Source organism: Bombyx mandarina, chromosome 17 (genome assembly GCF_030267445.1).
Source record: "Bombyx mandarina strain Sakado chromosome 17, ASM3026744v2".
In the NCBI taxonomy this organism is placed as follows: Eukaryota; Metazoa; Arthropoda; class Insecta; order Lepidoptera; family Bombycidae; genus Bombyx; species Bombyx mandarina.
The window spans coordinates 12,555,902-12,579,444 of NC_143223.1; the positions used below are offsets into that span (position 1 = coordinate 12,555,902).

General features: G+C 35.8%; 2 protein-coding genes across 3 annotated transcripts in view; one reads left to right on the forward strand and one right to left on the reverse strand.

Moving 5' to 3' along the window:
• The window catches only part of wake (ankyrin repeat and fibronectin type III domain containing protein wide awake), a 284,830-nt gene that overhangs the window by 80,848 nt on the left and 180,439 nt on the right, over positions 1-23,543 (forward strand). For both annotated transcript variants that reach the window (XM_089734489.1, XM_089734493.1), the window contains exon 2: positions 11,338-11,705. In XM_089734489.1, coding sequence (XP_089590615.1) covers positions 11,587-11,705 — 119 coding nt within the window. In that variant the 5' untranslated portion in view covers positions 11,338-11,586. The remainder of the gene's footprint in view (positions 1-11,337; positions 11,706-23,543) is intronic.
• On the reverse strand, positions 13,504-14,773 carry LOC149501158 (uncharacterized). Its single transcript, XM_089734404.1, has 2 exons — positions 14,498-14,773; positions 13,504-14,119 (listed from the first exon to the last, which is right to left on the reverse strand). Exons 1-2 carry the CDS (start codon positions 14,674-14,676, stop codon positions 13,504-13,506), a joined length of 795 nt encoding a protein of 264 aa, XP_089590530.1. The 5' UTR covers positions 14,677-14,773.

Genomic DNA, 23,543 nt, shown 5'->3' on the forward strand with positions numbered 1-23,543 from the left:
GGCATTTAAGATTAACATTATTATTTCTCACCCACACAAAGATTCTCATCATTAGCGACCCCGCACCTGATGTAGGGAGTCCAACACTCATATAAATATTAGCCTATCCATTAAGTACATGTATTTTCTACATGGCTACCAAGTTTCAAGTCAATCGGATGTATGGTTCAGTAGTTATAACGGAACATCCGTAAAAACCACTCTAGATTTATATATTAGTATAGAGTATAGATTATGATATTATACGTGGGTATCACTAAACGTCCAAGATCGAAACTTGACAAGTCCCCTTTTATTAAAATCAATACAATATTATTTGCCTTCAGGTGTTCGTATTTCTTTACTCTTTAAGCAAACTGTTCCTATATTCGCGATTTGAACTTTTATAATTACCAGCGTTTTCCTAATGATCGAAATTAAGCCGTATATGCTGACACGTCAAAATTTAGGTTTTATGAATACATTGATAATTACATTGATAACGCTAAAATTCATCAATAGGTTCTAGACAAAAAGACCTGTTTAACCTTACCTATTTCTATTCAGATAATTGGTTTCATAAAAAAGTTTTTTTCTAATATTGCGTAGTTAGACGTAATACCTGCGGCCGTAGCTAACATTGTATAATTACTGCCAACAATTCCAGGCATGAGGTTGAAGTCATGAAGCATGCCGGACAATAACTGTCCCCTATTCAACTCAGAACGCATCACTGAATGCGTCAGAAATGGACAGTATTGCGATACCTGCTCATGCGGGTTTATAATACGCTACAAGTGAATGTCGCTTAGCAATATGCAATATTTAGGTTATTAAACTACCTTGCATTTTGATTTAATGAATAAACTTACAGTAAAATAATTTCCATACATTTCTATATTGTAGAGTAATGTAAAAATGTCGTAACTTCTAATTAATGACGTAATTTATTTAATAAAATAAAAATATGGTCATATATTACTCAGAGAATGCTGCTGTCTATGCTCCAGCCCTTAGTCGTCAACAACCACAAGGTAGAGATGGTCGATTGTTTTTCTATACCCATACCGCACAGCCAAAATGTATGCAACCATTTTAAGAAGCGAATTTTTGAAATAATTTACGTAATTAAATTCTAGAGGTTGATTGATATACCCCAAGAAAAAAATAAAGTAACTATGTGAACAAATGCGAATTTCTAGTGTGAAACAATCTAAAACTTAAAAATAAATAAATAATAATCGGCGAAAAAGCACACATCTGGTTTCAGGCTAGGAATCCCCGTTTTTTTTTTGCCTACCTATGCTGGTAGCATCGATATGTTATGCCAGCTTAACCTAACGTGTAGGTAAGCTCACGGGGCTAAGCCTGGCAAATTTGCTAACACTAGCCCGAGCAAGAGCAGTGCTTCGCAGAATCTACCACCGGATCGGAAACGCGTCCCATTGAGAAGAATCGGCAAGAAAATCAGTGGGGACTTGGTTATAAACGTATAATTATATAAATATTAAACACCCAGGTAAAGAGAAAAACAAACTTGTTCGTCCCACAAACATTTTCCCGTATGCCCAATAGTCAGTGGCGCTAATTACTGCGCATCCAAGTCAGTCGATGTTTATTTTAAATGGCCAGTAGATTGAATTTTGTTTTAAATGGGCAGATCAGCTATCACCTAGTATCCAGTAGATATAGAAGATGTAGATACCACAGGACGAAAGATACTGTGTATTTAGTACGCTTTTATTTAGATGTAAGGCTGATTAGTGATATTATGTTACATCTCTCTCTCCTAGAGTCCATACTGAAAGACCTCACGGTAGAATTACGCTACACAATGAAACTTATAAGTGACGTTGATTTTAAAGTCAGCTTTTTCTGTACTAGTATTAAAGTGCTTTTAAAAAAAAAGCTTTTGAACTGTGCAACCGTTTTAAAAGCGTTCTCTTTCTGAGAGACTCTGTAACTGCATTCGATGGACGCGTAGCACTTTAGTTTGCATCAAAAGCTAGCTCAGCGTGTAACTTTTAAATTTTCACTTCCATATTTTTGGTTTAACTTAAAATTTATATATATATGTTACCGGAAATGTATGTAATCCGTCATTGTATACAATTCCTAGGAAATGTATGTAATTCCTAAAATCGCACGGAAATGTGTGAAATAAATTATATTATACTTACACATTACACATTTCCTAGGAAATCTATACATTTCCTAAATAGCAATCGGAAATGTAAAACATTTAAGATATTGGTGGGTACGCGGGGACAGCGGGACGAGTCTTGCACTACGGTCAGTTGCCAACTTGCAATCCACTGGAACCGGCCAGGGATTTAAGAAGTGCCTTTGCAAGAAAAACTGTGCTACATCAAGATGTCTGTGTTTTAAAAATAAAGTATTATGTACTTCCAAATGCCATTCGAGCTTACCCTGCAAAAATAAATAGCTATATGGACTGACAAAGTATTATAATATAAAGATTTACTTTTATACTTTGACATTTATAATTACTTAATTATCAGGCTGATTACTTGCCAAATGAAAATTTGATTTTATAAGAATAAATATAAGTTGATTTTGTGATACGTTAAAAGTTAATAGATAGTTGATTTTAGAAGGTTTAATTAGTAAGATAATATATTATTATTATTTTACGGTATGACTGTTACACGATTGTCTCAATAGTGTTATAATAAAAAAATATTATTAACAACGTGTTTTATTACAGAAAGCATTTACTTTATACATTTCCTAATACGATATTGGAATTATATACAATTCCGAGGAAATTTATACATTTCCTAGGATATCTATACATTAAATAGTTTTTCAAACAATATTTTGTACATTTCCTAAATAGTATCGGAATTGTACACATTTCCTAGGATTTGTATACAATTCCTTGATTTCATACATTTCCGGTAACATATATAAAAATGAATCGCTGTTCGTTAGTCTCGCTAAAATTCGAGAACGGCTGGACCGATTTGGCTAATTTTGGTCTTGAATTATTTGTCGAAGTCCAGGGAAGGTTTAAAAGGAAGATAATTAAGAAAATGCTTGGAATTAAAAAAAAATAACAATTTTGCTTTCCCTTTTTATGTGGCCCCCGTCGGACGGATTCCTTTTGTTTGTTTTAAGTTTATTTTATACAAAAGTTTAGGTCTTTTATTTATTGATTGAGTCATTACGAAGTTTGCCAGGTTAGCTAGTTATCTAATAATTTTTTTGACATCGCAAGGCTTGATATCACTTTTGACATCAGTAGGTTTAGGACGGTCGCCTTAACGCGTAGATATAAGTAATGCGATACTAATGTTATTTTATAACTAAAATTATCTAATCAAATTTTACGTTCGCTGAATAAAAAAAAGACACTGCCAAAAATAGAATGAAGAAAACGAATTCTGCTCAAAATATCTTATTAACGTTTCCCATAAATTCAATGGCAATGTGTAGTTAGTCCACTAGACGTAATGTGTAAATCGCATGATGTAGGTGATGTAGAGCGAGAGTGCACCCGGCTGTAAAAAAGTCGTAAAAACTCATAATAATCCATAGATATGTAGTTTAACGACAGCATATTTAGCGAGTCGTCGATGTTCAGGGATGAAATTTTTATCCAGTATTTATTACATTGAATACAAATGAAAAAACTTCTTAAAAAAATGCGACCGAAAAGTTTGGTTTAGTTACTGCGAATACATTATATTTCGCGTCGCTACAAGCTGTCATGTAGTTTTGGTAATCTTTCTATGTATTGGAATTTTGCTAATTTGTTTAAATTCAAAAATATAGCTGGTGGTAGAACGTCTTGCGAGTCCGCACGGGTAGGTACCACCACCCTGCCTATTTCTGCCGTGAAGCAGTAATGCGTTTCGGCTTGAAGGGCGGGACAGCCGTAGTTAAAAATGAAACCTTAGAACGTGGGTTACGTTTAAAGGTGGGTGGCGACATTTACGTTGCAGATATCTATGGGCTCCGGTAACCACTTTACATCAGGTGGCCTGTGAGCTCATCTAGCAATGTAAGCAATAAATAAAAATAAAAAATCTCTAATAAGTTACAAAAATAAATAATTTACAAAAACCTAAAAAAACAATCTCGAAAAATTAAATCTTTCAACCGATTAAATCAGTCATTAAATACTAAATTATATATATTTTTAGAACATGACTATTTAAACGACGGTTAAGCCTACTTTTAATTTATTACTAATTACTTTAATAAATCTTCGTGTGATGTATAGGAACAAATATTCACACAAAAAACGCAGTGACATCCCTACGAAGCTATCGCCTTATTACACAATAACTGCCGCCGGCTTCCGGAGGAAACAAAAAAGTTAACAGGCCATTACAACTTCATACGTTGATTAAAATATTAATTACGGGTTTTGTGGACATTTTTACTGGCCGCGTGGTTTCCTAAAGGAAAACGATAAAACAATATGGCTACCGGAAAACGTCAATAGATTTACGCTCGTCATGTGATGAGATGTTTTCGAAGGTCTGCCTGTCGCAAAATAATAGCGAGTCACTGATTAAAAGGTAAGATGCCCATTATTAAAGCCAAATATAAACCTTACGTTCGAAAGAGGCCCGTGAGCCCCGGGTCGTAATCTTCGGCAACCCATAAGCATTGAAGAGTTCTTTAGCTCGTTAAAAAGTCCTTACTACCCAAAACTAAATAATGACATGTAAAGCTGTAACCTAAGGATTGCTAGAACCTCATTTTTTCATTGTAACCTATCCAACACTGTTAGCAGACCGGAGATTAAGGCGTTTATATTTATTGTCTTGGTAGTAAAGGTTGGTTGGTTCATGACGCTTTCAATACAGGGTGAATGACTTAGAAATTTATTATTATTAAAGAAATTCGTTATTATGAAAGTACAATTTTCTTTTCTATTCGTAAACTGATTTATTTTTGTTTTATTTAATACTAGTGGCCCGCTAGGGCTCCGCTCGGGTCTCTAACAAAAATTTCAACGATTTTTGACGTTGTTTAATTTTTTTTATAAAATAACACTTATTGCGGCATAACTATAATATGTTGTCGCGACACTTTTTGTACATCATAATGGGTTCTACAAAGTCGTAGTACATTATTATATTCTATCATCAATCGTTTTCGCAGGGCAGGCGATGTAAAGAATATTTTAGGTATTTCTTTACACCTTGGGTTACATTATTGGAGTTTTAGTAAGGATACCTAATTTTGTTCCAAAAAGATTATAGCCTTTGTCACTCGGGAATAGTGTAGCTTCCAAACAGTGAGAGCATTTTTCAAATCGGTTCAGTAGTTTCGGAGCCTATTCAATACAAACAAACAAACAAATCTTTCCTCTTTATAATATTAGTATAGACTATAAAATGGTTTTAGTATTAAATCATTAAAAAGTACATTATCCGATAATTTTTGGAACGAAGTTCCTTATGGGAGAATGCGGAGGGGTACCCTAACCGGGAAAAAACGTCCGTAACGTAAGATTTTTATTAGTAATGTACACATTGTACGACTTAACTTTGTAATAACGTACATATTAGTAATGCACACAGTGTACGACTTAACTTTGTAATAACGTACAAAAAATAACATATTTTTTTATCATTCATTGACCACGATCTCAGAGCGTTCGTTTGCGCAATACACTAACTCTTATGCAAACAACCGTGAATGAAGTGTACCACAATAAGTTCGCGCGAATGACCGTGGGTTGCTGCGAAACCTCCAGTTTTAATTTCTTTATACCTCGAATAGAACTTAAAATTAATATTTTTTTACTAAAGAACTTCGTTCCTGTTCGGTGTCCCACGACACCACACATCTTTTTTTGCCATATTTCAATAACATTTAAATTTTAAATTAATTTATTTAAATTTTAAATTTTAAGAGTAAGGGCAGTATATAAATTAAATCTAAATCTTCAATTTTAATAATTGACCAAACAATAGTACGTAAACATTTATTTGCATATTACATCTATCAATTAATACCTTCTTAACTTCTTTTTATAAAAACTTATAATACTGCAGTACCTTTTTTTCGCTGCGATTCGCGCGCAAATAGATTCCTTCATTTATTCAGTTTTAGGCTTCAAACAAAATAATAGGAAGAGGAAAACCTTGTTATGAAGATGAATTTTCTCCTTCGGGGCCATCGCGATTCGTTTTTTTTTTTTTTTCTGTTTTTGAATCGGTCTGTATTTCAGAGCTGTCAATTAGGCGAGGCTCTTTCGCATCTTTTGTTGTTTTCCGTTTTATTGAGCATTTTCGAGGTTGAAAGCCGCGTTTAGGTGCTGAATTTTATAGGTTGTTATGTCTTATGAGTGCCAGAGAGTTTTAGGATTATTAAACATCGAGTGTAATAGGTGTTTGAAGGTTTATTGTGATGACAGGTAGGATGTTTACGACGGCCGCGTCGGTGTTAAGGAAATTTCTTTATTGTTTGTTTTTAAACATAAACTAGCGATCCGCCCTCGCTTCGCTTCGGAAACATTAAAACACACATGAAACCAAAAAACTAAAATAAAATAAAAATTAAAAAAAGTAGCCTATGTTCATCAGGGACAATGTCGGCTTCTAATGGAAAAAGAATTTTTCAAATCGGTCCAGTAGTTTCGGAGCCTATTCGAAACAAACAAACAAACAAATCTTTCCTCTTTATAATATTAGTATAGATATAGAAAACCAGTCGATTGGACGGTGTTGAACGGTCAGGAATATGGACTGGTTGGGAATTTCGAAACATAGATTTTTTTACTGGTGGTAGGACCTCTTGTGAGTCCGCACGTGTAGGTACTACCACTCCGTCTATTTCTGCCGTGAAACAGTTAATGCGTTTCGGTTTGAAGGGTGGGGCAGCCGCCGTAACTATACTGAGACCTTAGGACTTATATTTCAAGGTGGATGGCGCATTTACGTTGTAGATGTCTATGGGCTCCGGTAACCACTTAACATCAGGTGGGCTGTGAGTCCACCCATCCAAGCAATAAAAAAAAAGTACAGCAGTAGGTACTTTGGTCAATACATCAATTATTTTTAATTCAACAAGGAGGAAACTTCCTTTTTTTTGTTAACAACAAATCAGCTTGGATCTTGATCGAAGAGCCTTTATACTCCGTTAATTAAGAGAGATTTTCCGTAATGGATTCATGGCCACTCAATACCTGAACACTTCTGTAGATTTTATAGTGATTCAAAATCGTAAAAATTTTACGTCCAAGTTATTTTTCTTTTATTAGATTAAGCTATCTGACGGTGACCTGTTATTTATTAGCGTAACTGTTAAATTTTTATTTATATAATTATTTCATTTAGTTAAGCTATTCAGGCATTGTTTGATCTAATTAAGGCCTCATTTGTCTCATATTTCAATGATTTTATAAAGCTTACCTTGCTCCACTTTACATCTTACCAGTATATTTGTGCAACAATTAATGAATCGATAAAGTTAAATTAAAATTATTTGAAGTCCAGATAGCCCGGATAGCTCTATCGAATTGTAATAAAAGAATGTTTAAAAAATAATAGTTTAAAAAAGCTAACAAAATACGCTTTTATAGAAAATCCAACTAAAAAATAGAAAATAAATTTTAAAATAACCCTTCTACTCATATCTGTTCATAAAATATTTATAACTACTGATACTAATTTTTTGTTGGGTTTTCAATAGAAAATAAAAATTTAATAAAAGCGTATTTTGTTAGTTTTTGTAATTTATTTTTAATTTTTTAGTTGAATTACAAAATTTTTATTTTATTTTTATTTTTTTTTAATATTGAGTTGTCATCGGTCCTTATAAGTATACCAAATTTCGAGTTAATTCGACGTTTTGGAGGGGGCAAAATTATGGTCAAAGATTCCGTTACATACTAACATACATACGTCTGAAGCTAATTAAAGCGTATTAAAAAAGAGACGGATAAAAAAACCACAAAAAGAAGTGAAAACACAAAAAGAAGGTGGAAAAGGGAATGTAAAAAAAAAGAAATGGAAATTTCATGTAGGAGTGTTTTCATAAACACGACACGTAATGCATCTCATTTTTATACATTTAACGAGGTTCGGTCGTAAACTTCAGGTCATTTATTCAAATTTAGGATTCCGTGATGTACGAATGATATAAATAACCTCCTAATAAACTTGCTTGTAGTAAGGGTTACTGTAAAATATCGTATTATAACCTTTAGTTAATTTGTATATTGGCCTTAAGCTAAATTTCCTGTTCCCTGTTTATTCATAGAGAGCTCACCCATCATTACCAAAAACAGATTTCAGGCAGAGATTTCCTTAAATGGAGTCTGCAAATAGCAATGCATCATTTTTATGCGGCAGATATTGGTAGAAAGTTAGTACCTAGCTTGGACTACCCACTACTACGGACCGGTCACCGTCCTCGCCGAACCCGTCGCTTGCGACGAAGGGCTCGGCGTGTAAATTAACCCACAGTCGCAGTCCACTGAGTTTCTCGCCGGATCTTCTCATTGGGCCGCGAAGTCTGCGAAGCACTGCTCTGGCTAGGGCCAGTGTTTGCAATATCTCCAGTTTGAGCCCCGAGAGCTTACCTACACGCTAGGGTAACGCTGAAATAGCCTCTCAAAGCTACCTATTCTTATTTTTTCCTTTCCTTATTTTTTCCGGTAGGAAAATATAACTACTGATTACATTATTATGCACTTGTTTTTGTTCTAGTTAAATAGACGTGATCAGTACGAATGTTGATTACTTTAATGCTATTAAGAATGGCTGTGTCATCTCGGAGACACATTTTAAATCATCTCGTAACCAAGAAACTGATTTATACGGAACCTAAAATTAAATTAAATTTTTTGTATCACATTGTACTTTAAAATGTATCCCAGGATAATACGGGAAGGGTCCAAGGTCAGACCGGAATTGTTTGCGCTACACTCGGCATGTCTGTCGTCTTTCGTTATTTTCAAAATTAAATTATATATCCAGGGACTTTATTTTGCTGTACTCGTATGAGAGTGTTCCGTCAATATGAACTTCGGTTTTAAAATGAAAAGCTTTTAATGACGCATACCACTTAATTCAAGTGCCGTCTTGGAAATTGATCAGTTTGGATGTTGTAGTTCAAGAACGCGTCTCAAGTAGGTACAAATTTCCTTAGAAAATTTGATTAGTCTCTGGAGTATTTGAACCCCAGCTTTGAATAGTCGCAGCACATAGGAGCACACCGGGCTTATTATCTTCTAGGCCCCGACAACTTCAATCTGATACTGAAGTTCATATCTACTCACTAAATATACCATTGCGCTTATTCGTCTCCATATATCATTTTTCCAACGCATCATCCATTTCCATTCAGAGTGTTCTTAGAGGGCTTTGTCAAGTTGCTTTTCAGTTTAGGTATCAAAAGAAGATAGTTGTAGCTCCTTTAATCTTCCTTGAAAGACGGTAAGCGCTTACATAAGATGAACTGTAGATTCATTTGATTTCGACAGCAATAAACTATGATAAGGAAGCCACAATTTTGCGAACATCGATTTCTTGAAAGATCATTTATTGAAAGTAGGTAAATTCGAAGAAAAAGATATATAAATATGGATTTTTTTGTGTTTCATTCGTAACGGACCCTCGGATTATCCCATCTACAAAAGATCAAAAGCGTAAAGGAAATTTATTAAAAAGCGCTAAAAAGCCTTGATAAGTCAGTAGAAAATTTACCTTATTAATAATATGAGTTCACAAATGTGGATGGTGTTCAAAGAATTTCCATTATTGTTAATTGATTTATCTTTCTCGAATTTGGTTAAAGGATTTTACATTTTTCTTGCTTTGGAGTTAAGACTAGGTCACGGCCTACTCGATATGAATGCTACCAGAATTCATCAAGATGTTGCCAACGCTGATACGGAAGAATACTGTCAAGCTTAAACTTAAAAGCTTAGACTTAATGCTAGCCAATCGACATTAATGACGAAAAAAAGGTTCAAAAAACTAAGCACTTAGAAGTATCTGCCAGCCTCCAAACTAGGTCTCTAAGAACTCTTGAGGTAAACATAAATAGGCTTAAACATACAGAAATATCTATAATACTTATAGGTCATATAAGGAACAGGTTTCTTTGTAAATTCTGGGTGTTTAATATCTAGATATGATTACGTTTATTTTTATATGTAAATCGGTTTCATGGAGCTACGTGACCAGCTCCAAACTAGAATTCCCTGTCTGTCAGTTCCCCTGCATAATTACAAATATTACAGAATAGGTAAGTTATTCACCGTTTGATATCAAATTTCTGATGCTATCAAATACAAATGTGAATTGGAATAAAGGCTCACCTATTCGTGCACGCTTAGTGAGATAGTGAAATTGTTTACGTACCGTCTAGACTTAATAAGTTTCGCGAATTGTTTTTTGAAGTCGCATATTACAATATTTCAGTAGAAGCAAAGTAAATTTATTCAAAACCAATGTTCTTGAGATTTAACTGTCAGTACTTTTGCCTTTATTGTTTGTGTTCTATACTTGCTGTTTTTTTTTTTTTTTTTATTGCTTAGATGGGTGGACGAGCTCACAGCCCACCTGGTTTTAAGTGGTTACTGGAGCCCATAGACATCTACAACGTATATGCGCCACCCATCTTGAGATATAAGATTTAAGGTCTCAGTATAGTTACAACGGCTGCCCCACCCTTAAAGCCGAAACGCATTACTGCTTCACGGCAGAAATAGGTAGGGTGGTGGTATCTACCTGTGCGGACTCACAAGAGGTCCATTTATATATAATAATAAATAATAATAACAATAATAACAATCTGTTCGAGCAAACAGTTCTCAATCATGAAACTGTATTTAAAATTTGAAAATTAATATAACTTTTATGTAGCATCATCATCAGCCCATAGCTTATTATTCTCTGCTGGACATGTCTCTTCCAACCTACACTACTGGGCCCGGTCTTCTTCTGCCATTTACAGTCATTCATTGCTTGGGTTTTATGGGTTTTACTTCTGTATTTATTTCCGTACGGATCAATGTACTTTATACTACAGTTACTATTGATCACAAGACAAATGCGGCCACCTACCTTGGCACATAAGGTTGTTGTATCAATTGTATTGTACCCATAAAGCCTTCAAATTGAAACTAATAACTAATTCGTAGTAGAAATAGCCAGGTTTGATGATATGCACTCAAGCGGTATACCACAAAATGATTTTGAATAGTTTGGTTTGCAGCCTATAAATTTAATTTTGGATCGTAATATGTTTCGGATAATTATGGCATAATTAATGTTTAGCGATAATTTTTAAGTTATTATTATGTACCTACTATCCTTAGTACATTTCCAAAATAGTAACGTAAAAATGTTTTCTTTGTTACAGATGGCGTTCTAGCTGAAGTGAATATTAAATAAAAATCATTTTCGGTCGTTAAAATATATAATCAGTGTGAACAGTTTATTGTTTTAATTAAAAAGATAATAGTAAAGTGAAATTATGGGCATGGTATAATAAACCTTTGAATATAATCTTCTTTCTTGGAGTGCATCTGACAACGTCAAAACGAGGACTGGCGCGAAACCGCGATGGCTTGGCCTGAGGTTGTGCGATGAACCGTCCGAGGAGGAGGGGATGGACGAACCTAACGCTGCCAAGCGGCCATCCGTGCTTACCATTGACAGAGCCGCTTTCCTTTTGTTAAGAGTTAAAAGAGCGTTCAAAAAGAAGCGACAGCAAAGGAAAGATAAACAGTGAGTATTCACGCTGAATTATTAAAGTGAAACTTTTATTACATCGTCTCAAACTTTTTTGTCTGTGTGTTGCATGTCGCGTGACGGTCGGCCGTGGTGTAGGGATAAAGTAAGAGGCGCTCGTCAGAGCAGCCAAGGACAATATGGCGGCGCCTACTTATACAGTTCGCAGCAGCTGACCGTGTAGTGTAAATTACTCATTTGTGCCAGTGCTTCACGCTATTTGTTTTTGTCAGTCCTTAATGTAAATGTTGTTTGTCAGAGATATTTTATTTTTAATTTTTTTTAATTGTTTATATGGAAGGACAAACTCACAGCCCACCTGGTGTTAAGTGGTTACAGGAGCCCATAGACATCTACAACGTAAATGCGCCACCTGCCTTGAGATATAAGTTCTAAGGTCTCAAGTATAGTTACAGCAGCTGCCCCACCCTTCAAATCGAAACGCATTAGAAATGGGCTCGGTGGTAGTAACTGCCCGCGCGGACTTACAAGAGGTCCTACCACCAGTAAAAATTTCTCTGTGTTTTCTACTATATGTTCCACGGAGAGTGGTGTGAGGAACTGTTTGAGACGATCCCGTCATCTTATTTTAAATATTGTACCGCCTGCCATGGGAGCAGCCTTCGTCCGTACTACCTAGAGCGCGGTAGAGACGTACTCGTTTCCAGAGTTCTTTTTTACCATCTGGATCTAAAATGAACTGTACGGCATTTTCCCGCGCTATCATGCCCTTCTTCAAATGTTCACATATGTTTTTCAAAATAAGTTTGCGCAGAGTACTTAGTGGCAGGCAGCGGCTTAGCTATTGTAAGCATACGAGCATACGACTTGAGTCAAAACTAAGTGAATACCCTCATGTTCTTGCTTGTAATTAAGCACTCACGACGAGAAACACTAGAATATTCAGTCATGAAAGTACCCAAAAAATTAACGAGTATTCCTCCAAAAAGGTCAAATTAATCAGAAGTCGTCCACCTCAATCAAGCGGCAGGGCCTCATTAAGCGTTGTATAATTTCCTTTGCTTATAGAAATGTAAATGAGGGTAGATACACTTTTAGTATTCGAATCACGCACTTCGTTTACGGAGCTCACGATCTCGACAATATTACCAGGTTCCAAACATACTGTAAAGTTCACAGTCGACTGATGCTTCGAATACAAAGGTTAACGAGCAATGTTTGTTGAACAAAAAAAAAAAATCAATCGTTGAAAATGATCAGAATTGTATTATTTCATTGTGCTGTGATGCGTACGTGTTTTAATTTTAAACGTTTATGCTTTTTTGAGCTGTTTTAAAATGTTTGTATTCGTGAATTGGTTTTTTTAACTACAATAAGCTATTTTTTTAACTTGGGAATTAAACTAGTAGGGTTTTGGTTTCTGCTGACATTCAGTCGCACGGGTCAACCGTTACACAATACAGTCGAGAGTTAGACCTAAGGTCTCTATGTGGATATGGAAGTATTAACGTTGTGATATCTAGTGCAATAAAAAATTACTATGTCGTACTAATTGCCATATGTTAAACTATGAAATACGAGAAACGTGTAACTAAAAAAGTGTTGAGCATGGATAAAGATAGGTAAGAGGGTAGAAGCAAAAGGAGAAAATGGAAGCAGTTTATGCTCAATTTATTACATAGGATACGGACCGAAGAAAGAAAAAAAGGATGAACCTCAATTATTCAGGCAAAAAGAAAAGATGTAATCTCCAGTTTTTGTTTTAATTTGAAAATTACTAAAATTCACATTTTATATCACACGTAAAATTTCGTGTTTTTTTGTCAAGAAATGGTTAGACAACATTCGCTTTCACGTTACCTTCTTCTCTAATCTTTTGTATTTCTTCTTTCAATCCTTCTTTAACAGGTTTTACACCCAAATCTTTTTTCACCGAAGAAGATGGAAAGGCTAATTTGAAGTCACTCTTTATAGTTTTATCGCCAACTATCTGTATATCAGGATTAGGGAGGGTCTTCTTTGGCTTATCTTTTGGGTAATCAACCGTAACCATATCTTTTCTTTTGGGGAAAAGAAATATATCTACTGCTTTTGGTCGAATAGTTGAGGTTCTTTTCGGCACAATGCTGTCAAATAATAACGGTGGGTATATCTCTGTGTTCATATTGTTCAGAGGATTGATATTGATACGATTTGGGGTGAACTCGAAGTATATTGTTTCTTCATGGCCATGGGTGTCACAACATTGTGGAGAAGTAATCATGTTTTTATTAAGAAAGAGGTCATCATTCCTTAAAATTTTACTAACGATATCCAACGGATTAGGCATCAAAGTTTCTTTATTTTCATGATATTTTGAGCAAGAACAACCTTCGGTAGATTCTGATTTTGGAACATTAACACTATTAGAGACTGGAAAAAGGTCTCCTGCTTGTTTTGGATTATCTGTAGGTAGAAAGTAACAAAATTAATGAGATAAGGAAGTTATTATTAGGCATTTAGAATTTTCGATAGTGAAAATTTTCATATTTATTTTAGAGCGATGAATTCGTGAGATCTAGCTTGAAGACCGAATAGTTGTTATATAATTGAGTTGCGAATTGGATGGTAGTACAGACCTTTGTTACCACTGAACGTCAAGTAGACGTGATCTTATTTAATCTCCAAGAACCAACAAAATTAAAAGGACAATATTTTATAGTATAAATCTTAGAAAATACTGCTTTAGCTATATTCACGTATAAGTTGAGCTATGGAGAATTCATTTAAAATAACTACTTTTACGACGCAGGCGTAGTTATATCTTTAAATCTTACCCTCAGTTAGACTAAATCTTACCTGGAATCCCGTTAAAATGAATGGATATATCCATTTTTCCTAAGTTCACTACTGATCTCGAAATTGATGGCACGTGGTTCATTGATTTGCCAATTTCATGGGCCTCAATCGATGCCAGGGATAATGTAATCAAAATAAAAGCTGCATGGACCATTTTCTGAAATAGCATATTTGATCCATAGAATTTATACAAAAGCTCTCACGGAAATCAAATGTTGACAATAGGAATATTTATATGAATTACACATGTGTGATTGTATAGATGGTATAGATGGATGGTCTGTATCATGATCAGATATGAATGTATTTTAGAACGCAGAATAGGATATGTCTCACATATGAGTGAGTGGTCACTGTTGTTCATGGTTATTAGCAATGCAAAGATATTCAGACGTGTCTATCGTTAAAGAGGTCAAATTTCATTTCAAAACACTGTGGGGATAAGTTAATTCAAAGGTCAGACGATACGTGGCAAAACTGATCTATGGAAACGTACTGGCGATGAACTTAGTGATTCCATTTAAATCTAGTCTGTGTGGAGATATTAATCTAAAATATTGAACACAATTTAATGTGTCAGTACGTAGCTATCAAGCTAAGTCAGTATCGGATTGTCGATAATCCCATTCTCACGGATCGTTTGGAACCTTTGGGTCTGCGGAGGGACTTCGGTTCCCTTTGTTTTTTGTACCGTATGTTCCATGGGGAGTGCTCTGAAGAATTGTTTGAGATGATAGCATCATCTCATTTTTATCATCGCACCGCCCGCCACCGGAGTAGAGTTCATCCATTCTACCTGGAGCCACTGCGTTCACCCACAGTGCGCTTCCAGAGATCTTTTTTGCCACGTACCATCCGGCTATGGAATGAGCTCCCCTACACTGTGTTTCCTGAGCGCTATGACATATCTTTCTTCAAATGAGACTTCTGGAGAGTACTTATCGGTATGCAGCGGCTTGGCTCTGCCCCTGGCATTGCTGAAGTCCATGGGCGACAGTAACCACTCACCATCAGGTGGGCCGTATGCTTGTCTGTCTACACGGGCAATATTCTTTTTTTCCGTTTATTTACTGCTTATATTTTTAGTGCATGCCAGTTTGAATTTCGATCTAATTAGATGCTGGATTCAAAAGAAAACTAATTATTTTTAAGGTGATACCAAAGATCACAGCAAAAGATTCATTCACAATACTAATTAAAAGCGTAATGAAGTCTGTGAGTTTTATTCCTCATAAAATACGTTCAAAGAGGATCCCGTTCTTCACAAGAAAACGTTTCAATATTATTTTATCGTCGTTCTGAAGCGATTAACTTAATTCGTCTCAAAAATCTCTTTATTGCCTCCGTAAGAATTTTTTGACTGAGGTCCAAGTTGTGTTCCCAAGAAAATTGGATGTTTTCTAAGTAACAAAGTTATTTTTTCTTACCACGACTTGTTTCCGCGATGCGAATAATGTTTTACCGCGAACGTTTCAAATGTATTGCGTAAATTCAATATGTTATAATTTTTTTATTTGTTTTATTTATGTGTTAAGGTAATGTGTGTTTCGAAATCTATTTTGATTTAGATTTTTATTGTCATCCAAGGTATATAAGTTGGCATTTGGAAAAAATACTGCGCATTGGTTGGCAGCCTGCCGGCTGTGGCTATGCCGCGGTGGTTGAGGTAAAGTGGACTCCGCCGGCCGGACATTCTAGGTCTGAGCCGCGAGTTCTTTACAGCTGTAACCCCTAATACCCCTCCCGGGTTCTATCCTGGGCGAGGTTCAGAAATTTGGTTCAGAACGCAGAGGACCTACATAGTGGATGGCGTGGCCTCTAACATCTAGCCATTCTCATTTGACCCCCATAAAGTTGGAATATTTAACATCTCTTCTCGTTATAAATTTCGATTGCAAAAAACGTGTTATAACGTTTTTATGTTTCCGGTCATTGTTCTCGTCAAACCCGTCGCTTGCGACAAAGGGCTCGGCGAGTAAATTAACCCACAGACACAGCCCACTGAGTTTTTTGCCGGATCTTCTCACTGCGTTGCGTTTCCGATCGGGTGGTAGACCTTGCATTGTCTTGGTAGGTAACTCTTGCTAGGGTTGGTGTTAGCAACGTCGTCAGGTTTGAGCTCACCTGCTTGTTAGGGTTACGCTGAAATGGTCTCTCAAGACCACCAGCTTAGGTAGGAAAAAAAGCGTTTAGAAGAATCGAAGAGGGAATCTTAGTATTTTTTCGGTACAGCAATACTGAATGCGAGATTAAACCGTAAAAATACATAGTTTAAAATAATGAGAGAAAAATATTTTGGGGGAGGATGGTTGACTGGACTCGGTGCTTTTGACATCCATAAGCGATCATAACAACAGAGGTAGGCCATATCAGTAAAATGCCAATAAAAAAACGTAACCTCCTAAAAAGTTGAAAAAACGATTGAAATATTGTGGGTCCTTTATTTACTAATTTTGATTTTTATAATACATAAGCCTCTTATTCTTCCTCTTACTTGCCCATTTGAAGCATGAAGTAATTTAATTTTCAAACATGAGACTATTTATCTGAACTTAATGCTAAAGAAGACGTCTCGAAAATAATTTGGTAACCTCATATTTGTCCACTGCTGGACCAAGTCTCTCCTGGATCTCGTCACGAAAACCTACGCTAAGTCCACAGATCAGTAGTGCCTGATGATACTTATGTATGATGAAGATAGAAAAATCACACTACAAATAGTCTTGTCTTCAAAATCATTTTCCTATAAAATTTTACCAAAATTCCATAACTTTATTTCCAATTGTCATTTCTTGCTTCAATTCATCCATTTGATACCTAAGACACCGAATACGAACTTCTAACAAAATTATCCAAATAAAACAATTGGTATTGAAATTGTTTATAATTAAAATTAAACATGCCGCACCTTCAGAATTGAAGTGGTCTAACTAAAAAATTTAAGAAAATGAGTTTTATACTTTGAACTACTTATAAACATGTGTTCTATTAGCTTATAAAATTGAACAGTCTCTTTTAGTCTAGAAAAGGACAAACGTACTCTTTCCGTCTCTTTTAAATCAAACGCATACCTTAAAGTATTAAAATCTTCAATTATATCTTTGGCGTTTACAAAAAATTAGAATTTTGGATTAAGCCACTTCAATTCTAAAAGAGCGATGCATCGTTACATTATTCATGGCGCATTCGTTAATTGCTCTCAGACATCCTAGTATATGTCATAATATTCATTGGATTAGCCGTAACATTGGTGGTATTAGATATTGTAAAGTCACTTTTGTCTTGAGCCGAAATGATGGGCCGCATTTCATCGTTCGTATCCGAGTTTTTATCTGCTGCAGGACCTTGAGTGAAAGGATTAATTGTTGGTTAGCTTTGGACTTAATCCCATGCCGCTTCGTGTATAGCATGGCTGAACTTTATTAATCTTCTATGGGATTATCCTGATTGATGATGTTGCTGCATCTGTGATGATTGATCATTAATGCCATCTAAGATATCGCAGTTACAGATGTGAATTAATATTATGATTTAGATACATAGATTTGTTTGTCATAAATTGAGTTGTCACAGACGATATGTTGTTAAAGAGTTATTGCAGTTATTATATTATTACTAGCTGACCCGGCAGACTTCGTAGTGCCTCAATCGATAAACAAAAGACCTAAACTTTTGTATAAAATAAACTTAAAACAAACAAAAGGAATATACTGGTGGTAGGACCTCTTGTGAGCTCACGCGGGTAGGTACCACCACCCTGCCTATTTCTGCCGTGAAGCAGTAATGCCTCAATCGATAAACAAAAGACCTAAACTTTTGTATAAAATAAACTTAAAACAAACAAAAGGAATCCGTCCGACGGGGGACACATCAAAGGAAAAATAAAATTGTTATTTTTATTTAATTCCGAGAATTTTTATATTTATCTACCTTTTAAATCTTCTCTGGACTTCCACAAATAATTCAAGACCAAAATTAGCCAAATCGGTCGAGCCATTCTCGAGTTTTAGCGAGATTAACGAACAGAAATTCATTTTTATGCATATAGATTATTATTTAGATTTATTTATTATTATCGTCTTGCTTTATCTAGACTCGGTGTTGCAGTAATTAAAGCCTCCTCCTGACTGTAAAGTTGACTGTCGTAGGTTCGGTTTGCACATCGGCAACCCTTCCTTTAATTAACAGGTTTGTTTGCTCTTGGTCTGAGTGATTAATATCTGTACAATATTTAAACGAAAATGAAGATGTGTATCGGTCTTTGGCCCCCGTAGTACAGGGAATCCTAGTTTGAGGCCAGGTGAGCGTTTGTGACTTGTCTTCGGTTGATATTTATATTAAAGACTTAAAGTAGGTAGGACCTCTTGTACTGGTGGTAGGACCTCTTGTGAGTTCGCGCGGGTAGATACCACCACCCTGCCTATTTCTGCCGTGAAGCAGTAATGCATTTCAGTTTGAAGGGTGAGGCAGCCGTTGTAACTATACTTGAGACCTTAGAACTTATATCTCAAGGTGAGTAGCGCATTTATGTTGTAGATGTCTATGGGCTCCAGTAGCCACTCAACACCAGGTGGGCTGTGAGCTCGTCCACCCACATAAGCAACAAACAACAAAAGTAAGAGATAGATGTCTCAATTTTTTTACAACTGCACCTTTCAAATCAAATCGCGTAGCTGCTTTCTGGGAGCAATAATATGATTTGATTTAACCGCTCGAGCTTAGAATTCGCCTATCACAAGAATAAAAGAAACGAAGAGAGAGAGAGAGAGAGAAAAGAAAGAAGAAGAAAAGAAAAGAGAGAGAAAAGAAACTTAACATACAAATACTCGTAATAAAAAAATACCATTAAACAATGTGTCCAATCCAGGTAAGTTCACAGCCCTGTCTCCTGACGCCATGTCCAGTCGAATTTTGCCTACGTTAGATATTCCTGTAGCGTTGAGATTTAAATTGGCGTTTCCTAAAAAATACGGTCCCTTCATTCCGTATTCGGCGTCCTTAGTACGGATTAGGTAGTCTTTAAAGGATTTATTGGTCATGAAATTGCTTAGGGGCGTGATAATAGTAAGTTCAGTTCGAAGTTTCTTGTCAATTTGTTCTTTGTTTAGAGGTTTGTTTTCGAAAACATTTGTATACGTTTGTTATACAGTTTTGTTATTTAAAAAAGCACTGATTTCAGCATTTTATACAATACTAAAATTGATCAGTCGTATTGTGTATTTAAATGCGTTTTTAAGTAGTTAATTTTCATTTGCCGGAGCATAAAATTTGCGTGATTTTCGGCCCAAAAAATTTATGTATTTAAAAAAATATATCTTTGATTAGCAAAGAATAATTCTCATTTATCCAGTAATTTCTGTTCAAAGATTTTAAAATGTCGTTTTCTTATTTGTGCTAAAATAAGCTTATCGTACTGTACGTATCGTAAATATAGGCAGATTAGTTGATAAAATTTTAAAGTTCTTATAAAATTTACTGATTTCAGGAACGAAGTGATATTCCGCAAATCATGTCAAAGAGTCAATTAAAATAATTAATTCAATTAAGGAAGGAGTAGTCTAAGGGCCGGGACGCGCGAAGAGTTAATTGACTGAAGTTAATCAGAATGAAATTATTTTGATGGATATATTGGGCGTTACGCTGCTAACAATGTTATTGGCCTAAACGGGCATACGAGCTCACGGCCTAATGATAACACGGGTCAACACCAAATTGAACTTTGATTGCAAAGCATAAAATTTCGAAATTTTAGATCGTAATTAGACGAAAAAAAAATACATGGCATGAAACAGTTTGCTTTTGAACTTTAATAAATTGACCACATAATATGAAACAAAATGCATCAGCATCGTATTTACACTTTCGTGACATTTTAAGTTTTTCTGGGCTTGTACAAAACACCTGATCGTTGTTTATGACTCGAGTGCCATCTAGTGGCACTGTGTAAACGTAAAAACCCGGTTAGCGCGGTTTTTTCGAAAGTATTAAAATTAATAAAAATTATAAAAAAATTTAAAAATGAGTATACTTGTGATAGTAATACTATAACTATCACAAAAGCAAATTTTATACCAAAAAAGGTATTTTATTTTCGTTTCTGTAAATAACGAACCGGAAAAACCTAGTATAAACATTAGGACAAAGAAAGAATTTTTTTTTTGTAGAGTTGTGTAAGCGACTGATGTATCTTATGATTCCTCCGTGAGCGCTCCGCAACTCAGTGATGATGTGATTCGGGTTTTTATTCCGAGATACTCCAGTTACCGTTGAACAAAATGAGATTGCGTCTCTGTTCTGAAATATTCATATTTTGTTTTACCATTATTTCCATATTTAAGCTTAATATCACTCTCGCCCAGCGCTACGATGCCATTTGCGCTTAACTTTATATCAGCTTTGTTCGGTGACTTGTGACTCTTCTTTTTATCTCTTACTTCTTTAAGTTTGGCTTCTAACTGAGAAAAAGAGCTGAATTATAATACATTTTTACGTGAAAATTTCGCTGAAAACTTGAAATCTTTTGGATTTTATCTTAAACACTTTTATCGGGCTAATAATATTGGGTACGTAGAGAAGTTTGCCGCTAGCTTAGTCGTCGGTGAGCATTACGGGCCTACGGGGCCTAGTTCCAGTGTGGTTTTATGGTTCGCTGTAGCGGTATAGTTGGTATTGTCTAGCTCCGGCATGAATACAACAGAAGAACACAATAGCTTGTAATTAATGTGCTTGGAATGTGGTTCAAGGATCCGGCACAAATTGGGCTACCGATAATGCAATACCTTCAATACTGGTGGTAGGACCTCTTGTGAGCTCGCGCGGGTAGGTACCACCACCCTGCCTATTTCTGCCGTGAAGCAGTAATGCGTTTCGGTTTGAAGGGTGGGGCAGCCGCTGTAACTATACTTGAGACCTTATAACTTGTATCTCGGGGTGGGTGGCGCATTTACGTTGTGGATGTTTATGGGCTCCAGTAACCACTTAGCACCAGGTGGGCCGTGAGCTCGCCCAACCATCTAAGCAATAATAAATAAAAGAATGACTCAGTGATAACCCAAAAAAAAGGCTAATTCATTGCTTTTTGACCATAACCTTAAATATACGATGAACATATAAGTTTCCATATTTCTTCATACCATATCCAATAGAACGTCTTTTTGTTCCAAAAATGTTTCTTCGACGAGATCGTTTCTAATCTTGAGGGCGTTTGTTAAATTAAGGGTCGGATTGTTAGTGGCGCGTATTATTTCCAAAGCTTGTATTGAAATCTGAAAAGTATTTGTTCGTTATAAACATTTTATAGTTCAATTAGGAATTGTATCCTCAGAGAAAACGATCTTAAATTCGAAATAGTTTAGTTTCAAATTTAACTTCCATGTTATAGTGCTTTAGCATCTCTAAAGAACACATTACTCTAAACAAGATTAAGTGCTCCAAAAGCAATTAATGCCAGAATAAATTTGAACAATGTCAATGGGTCGTAAGGATTATTATTGTTTAACCTGATTGGCGTAGTCCACGACAATAGTCCTACCAAAAGTAACACCAAACCAATTAGAGACCAATCTAATAATTCCCCGAAAGTAATCGACAAGTGTCATGATGGTTTTAATCAGTAAACGACAATTACAAAATTGCATTATAACATTCGTAGCGCCGTAATGAAAAACAGCAACGGAGCCAAATGAAAAGGTTACATACCAGTGCAGTAAACGTGATGTGTTTGCTCTCCATTTGTACGTTTTACTGTTGGCGTGAAATAAACCAATAAGGCCCGCTGCCATATCGCTTGATTTTACGAGTCGTTTCTCGAGATCGACGTTTGATAGCGGAGCATATTTCTTTGCAACGTACAAGGCGACGTGTGGGATGTGAATTACTTTGTCAATAAATTAAAAGCAACGCCGCTTCTGCGGTATTGTTACTAGCAAATAACAATAATATTTGGTTCCTCTTTAATTCTTACTGTCGTAATTAAAGTGCACATACTCATTGTTGCACTGACGTATATTTTTTATGGGTCCATTGAAGATAAACTTTAAGTACAACATTAATTAAAGAACTTTATCATTTGTTTCATGTTAAAAGTATCATCACATAGTGTTGTCGATAAAATTGAAAATATTGGTCAAAGCAATAAATATCTCACACAAACGAAGGTTGAACAGCGTGAAAGCGCAAAATTTGTAGACCAAATCTTATATATTGCTGTCACGATTCTTAAAAATGACGGAACGATCGAGAACGTTTGCATACGTGCCGCGGCATAATGTAATACAAATATGTACCGAACTCAGCCAACCTATATGAATATAACGCGGCATTTTATTGCATAAATGCACTTTGGTGATACAAGATGCATTACATACAGAAATAGGATCATACGAAAACGACATAAGATTTGATTGTAAAACCGAGTTCCTTCACTGAACTTCAAAACAACACGCGACTATACTGCTTATATGTATACAAAAGGAATATATCGACGCTTGAAAGGCAAACGTGACTCCGGTCACCGTCCTCGTCGAACCCGTCGCTTGCGACGAAGGGCTCGACGAGTAAATTAACCCACAGACACAGCCCACTGAGTTTCTCGCCGGATCTTCTCAGTGGGTCGCGTTTCCGAACCGGTGGTAGATTCTGCGAAGCACTGCTCTTGCTAAGGTCAGTGTTAGCAACTCTCCGGTTGAGCCCCGCGAGCTCACCTACAAACGTTATGGCGAAGCTGAAATAGCCTCTCAAGGCTATTTCAATATTAATTTTGTGTACATTACATAGAATACTGTAAGATTACTGTTGGTAGGACGTATTGTGAGGCCGCACGTGTAGGTAACACCACCCTGCCTATTTCTGCCGTGAAGCAGTAATGCGTTTCGGTTTGTAGGGTAGGACAGCCGTTGTGCTGTAAAAACTAAGGCCTTACAACTCTTGCTTCAAGGTAGGTGGCGACATTTACGTTGCAGATGTCTATGGGCTCCGGTAACCACTTAACGCCAGATGTGCCATGAGCTCGTTCAACCATCAAATCAATAAAAATTG

Bases quoted from the DNA above. Each gene is read 5' to 3' on its own strand.
- LOC149501158 (XM_089734404.1), bottom strand. From the start codon at position 14,676: ATGCTATTTCAGAAAATGGTCCATGCAGCTTTTATTTTGATTACATTA. The intron at 14,120-14,497 runs GTCTAACTGAGG...TTACTTTCTACC, and splicing joins GGGATTCCAGGTAAGATTTA to TACAGATAATCCAAAACAAG.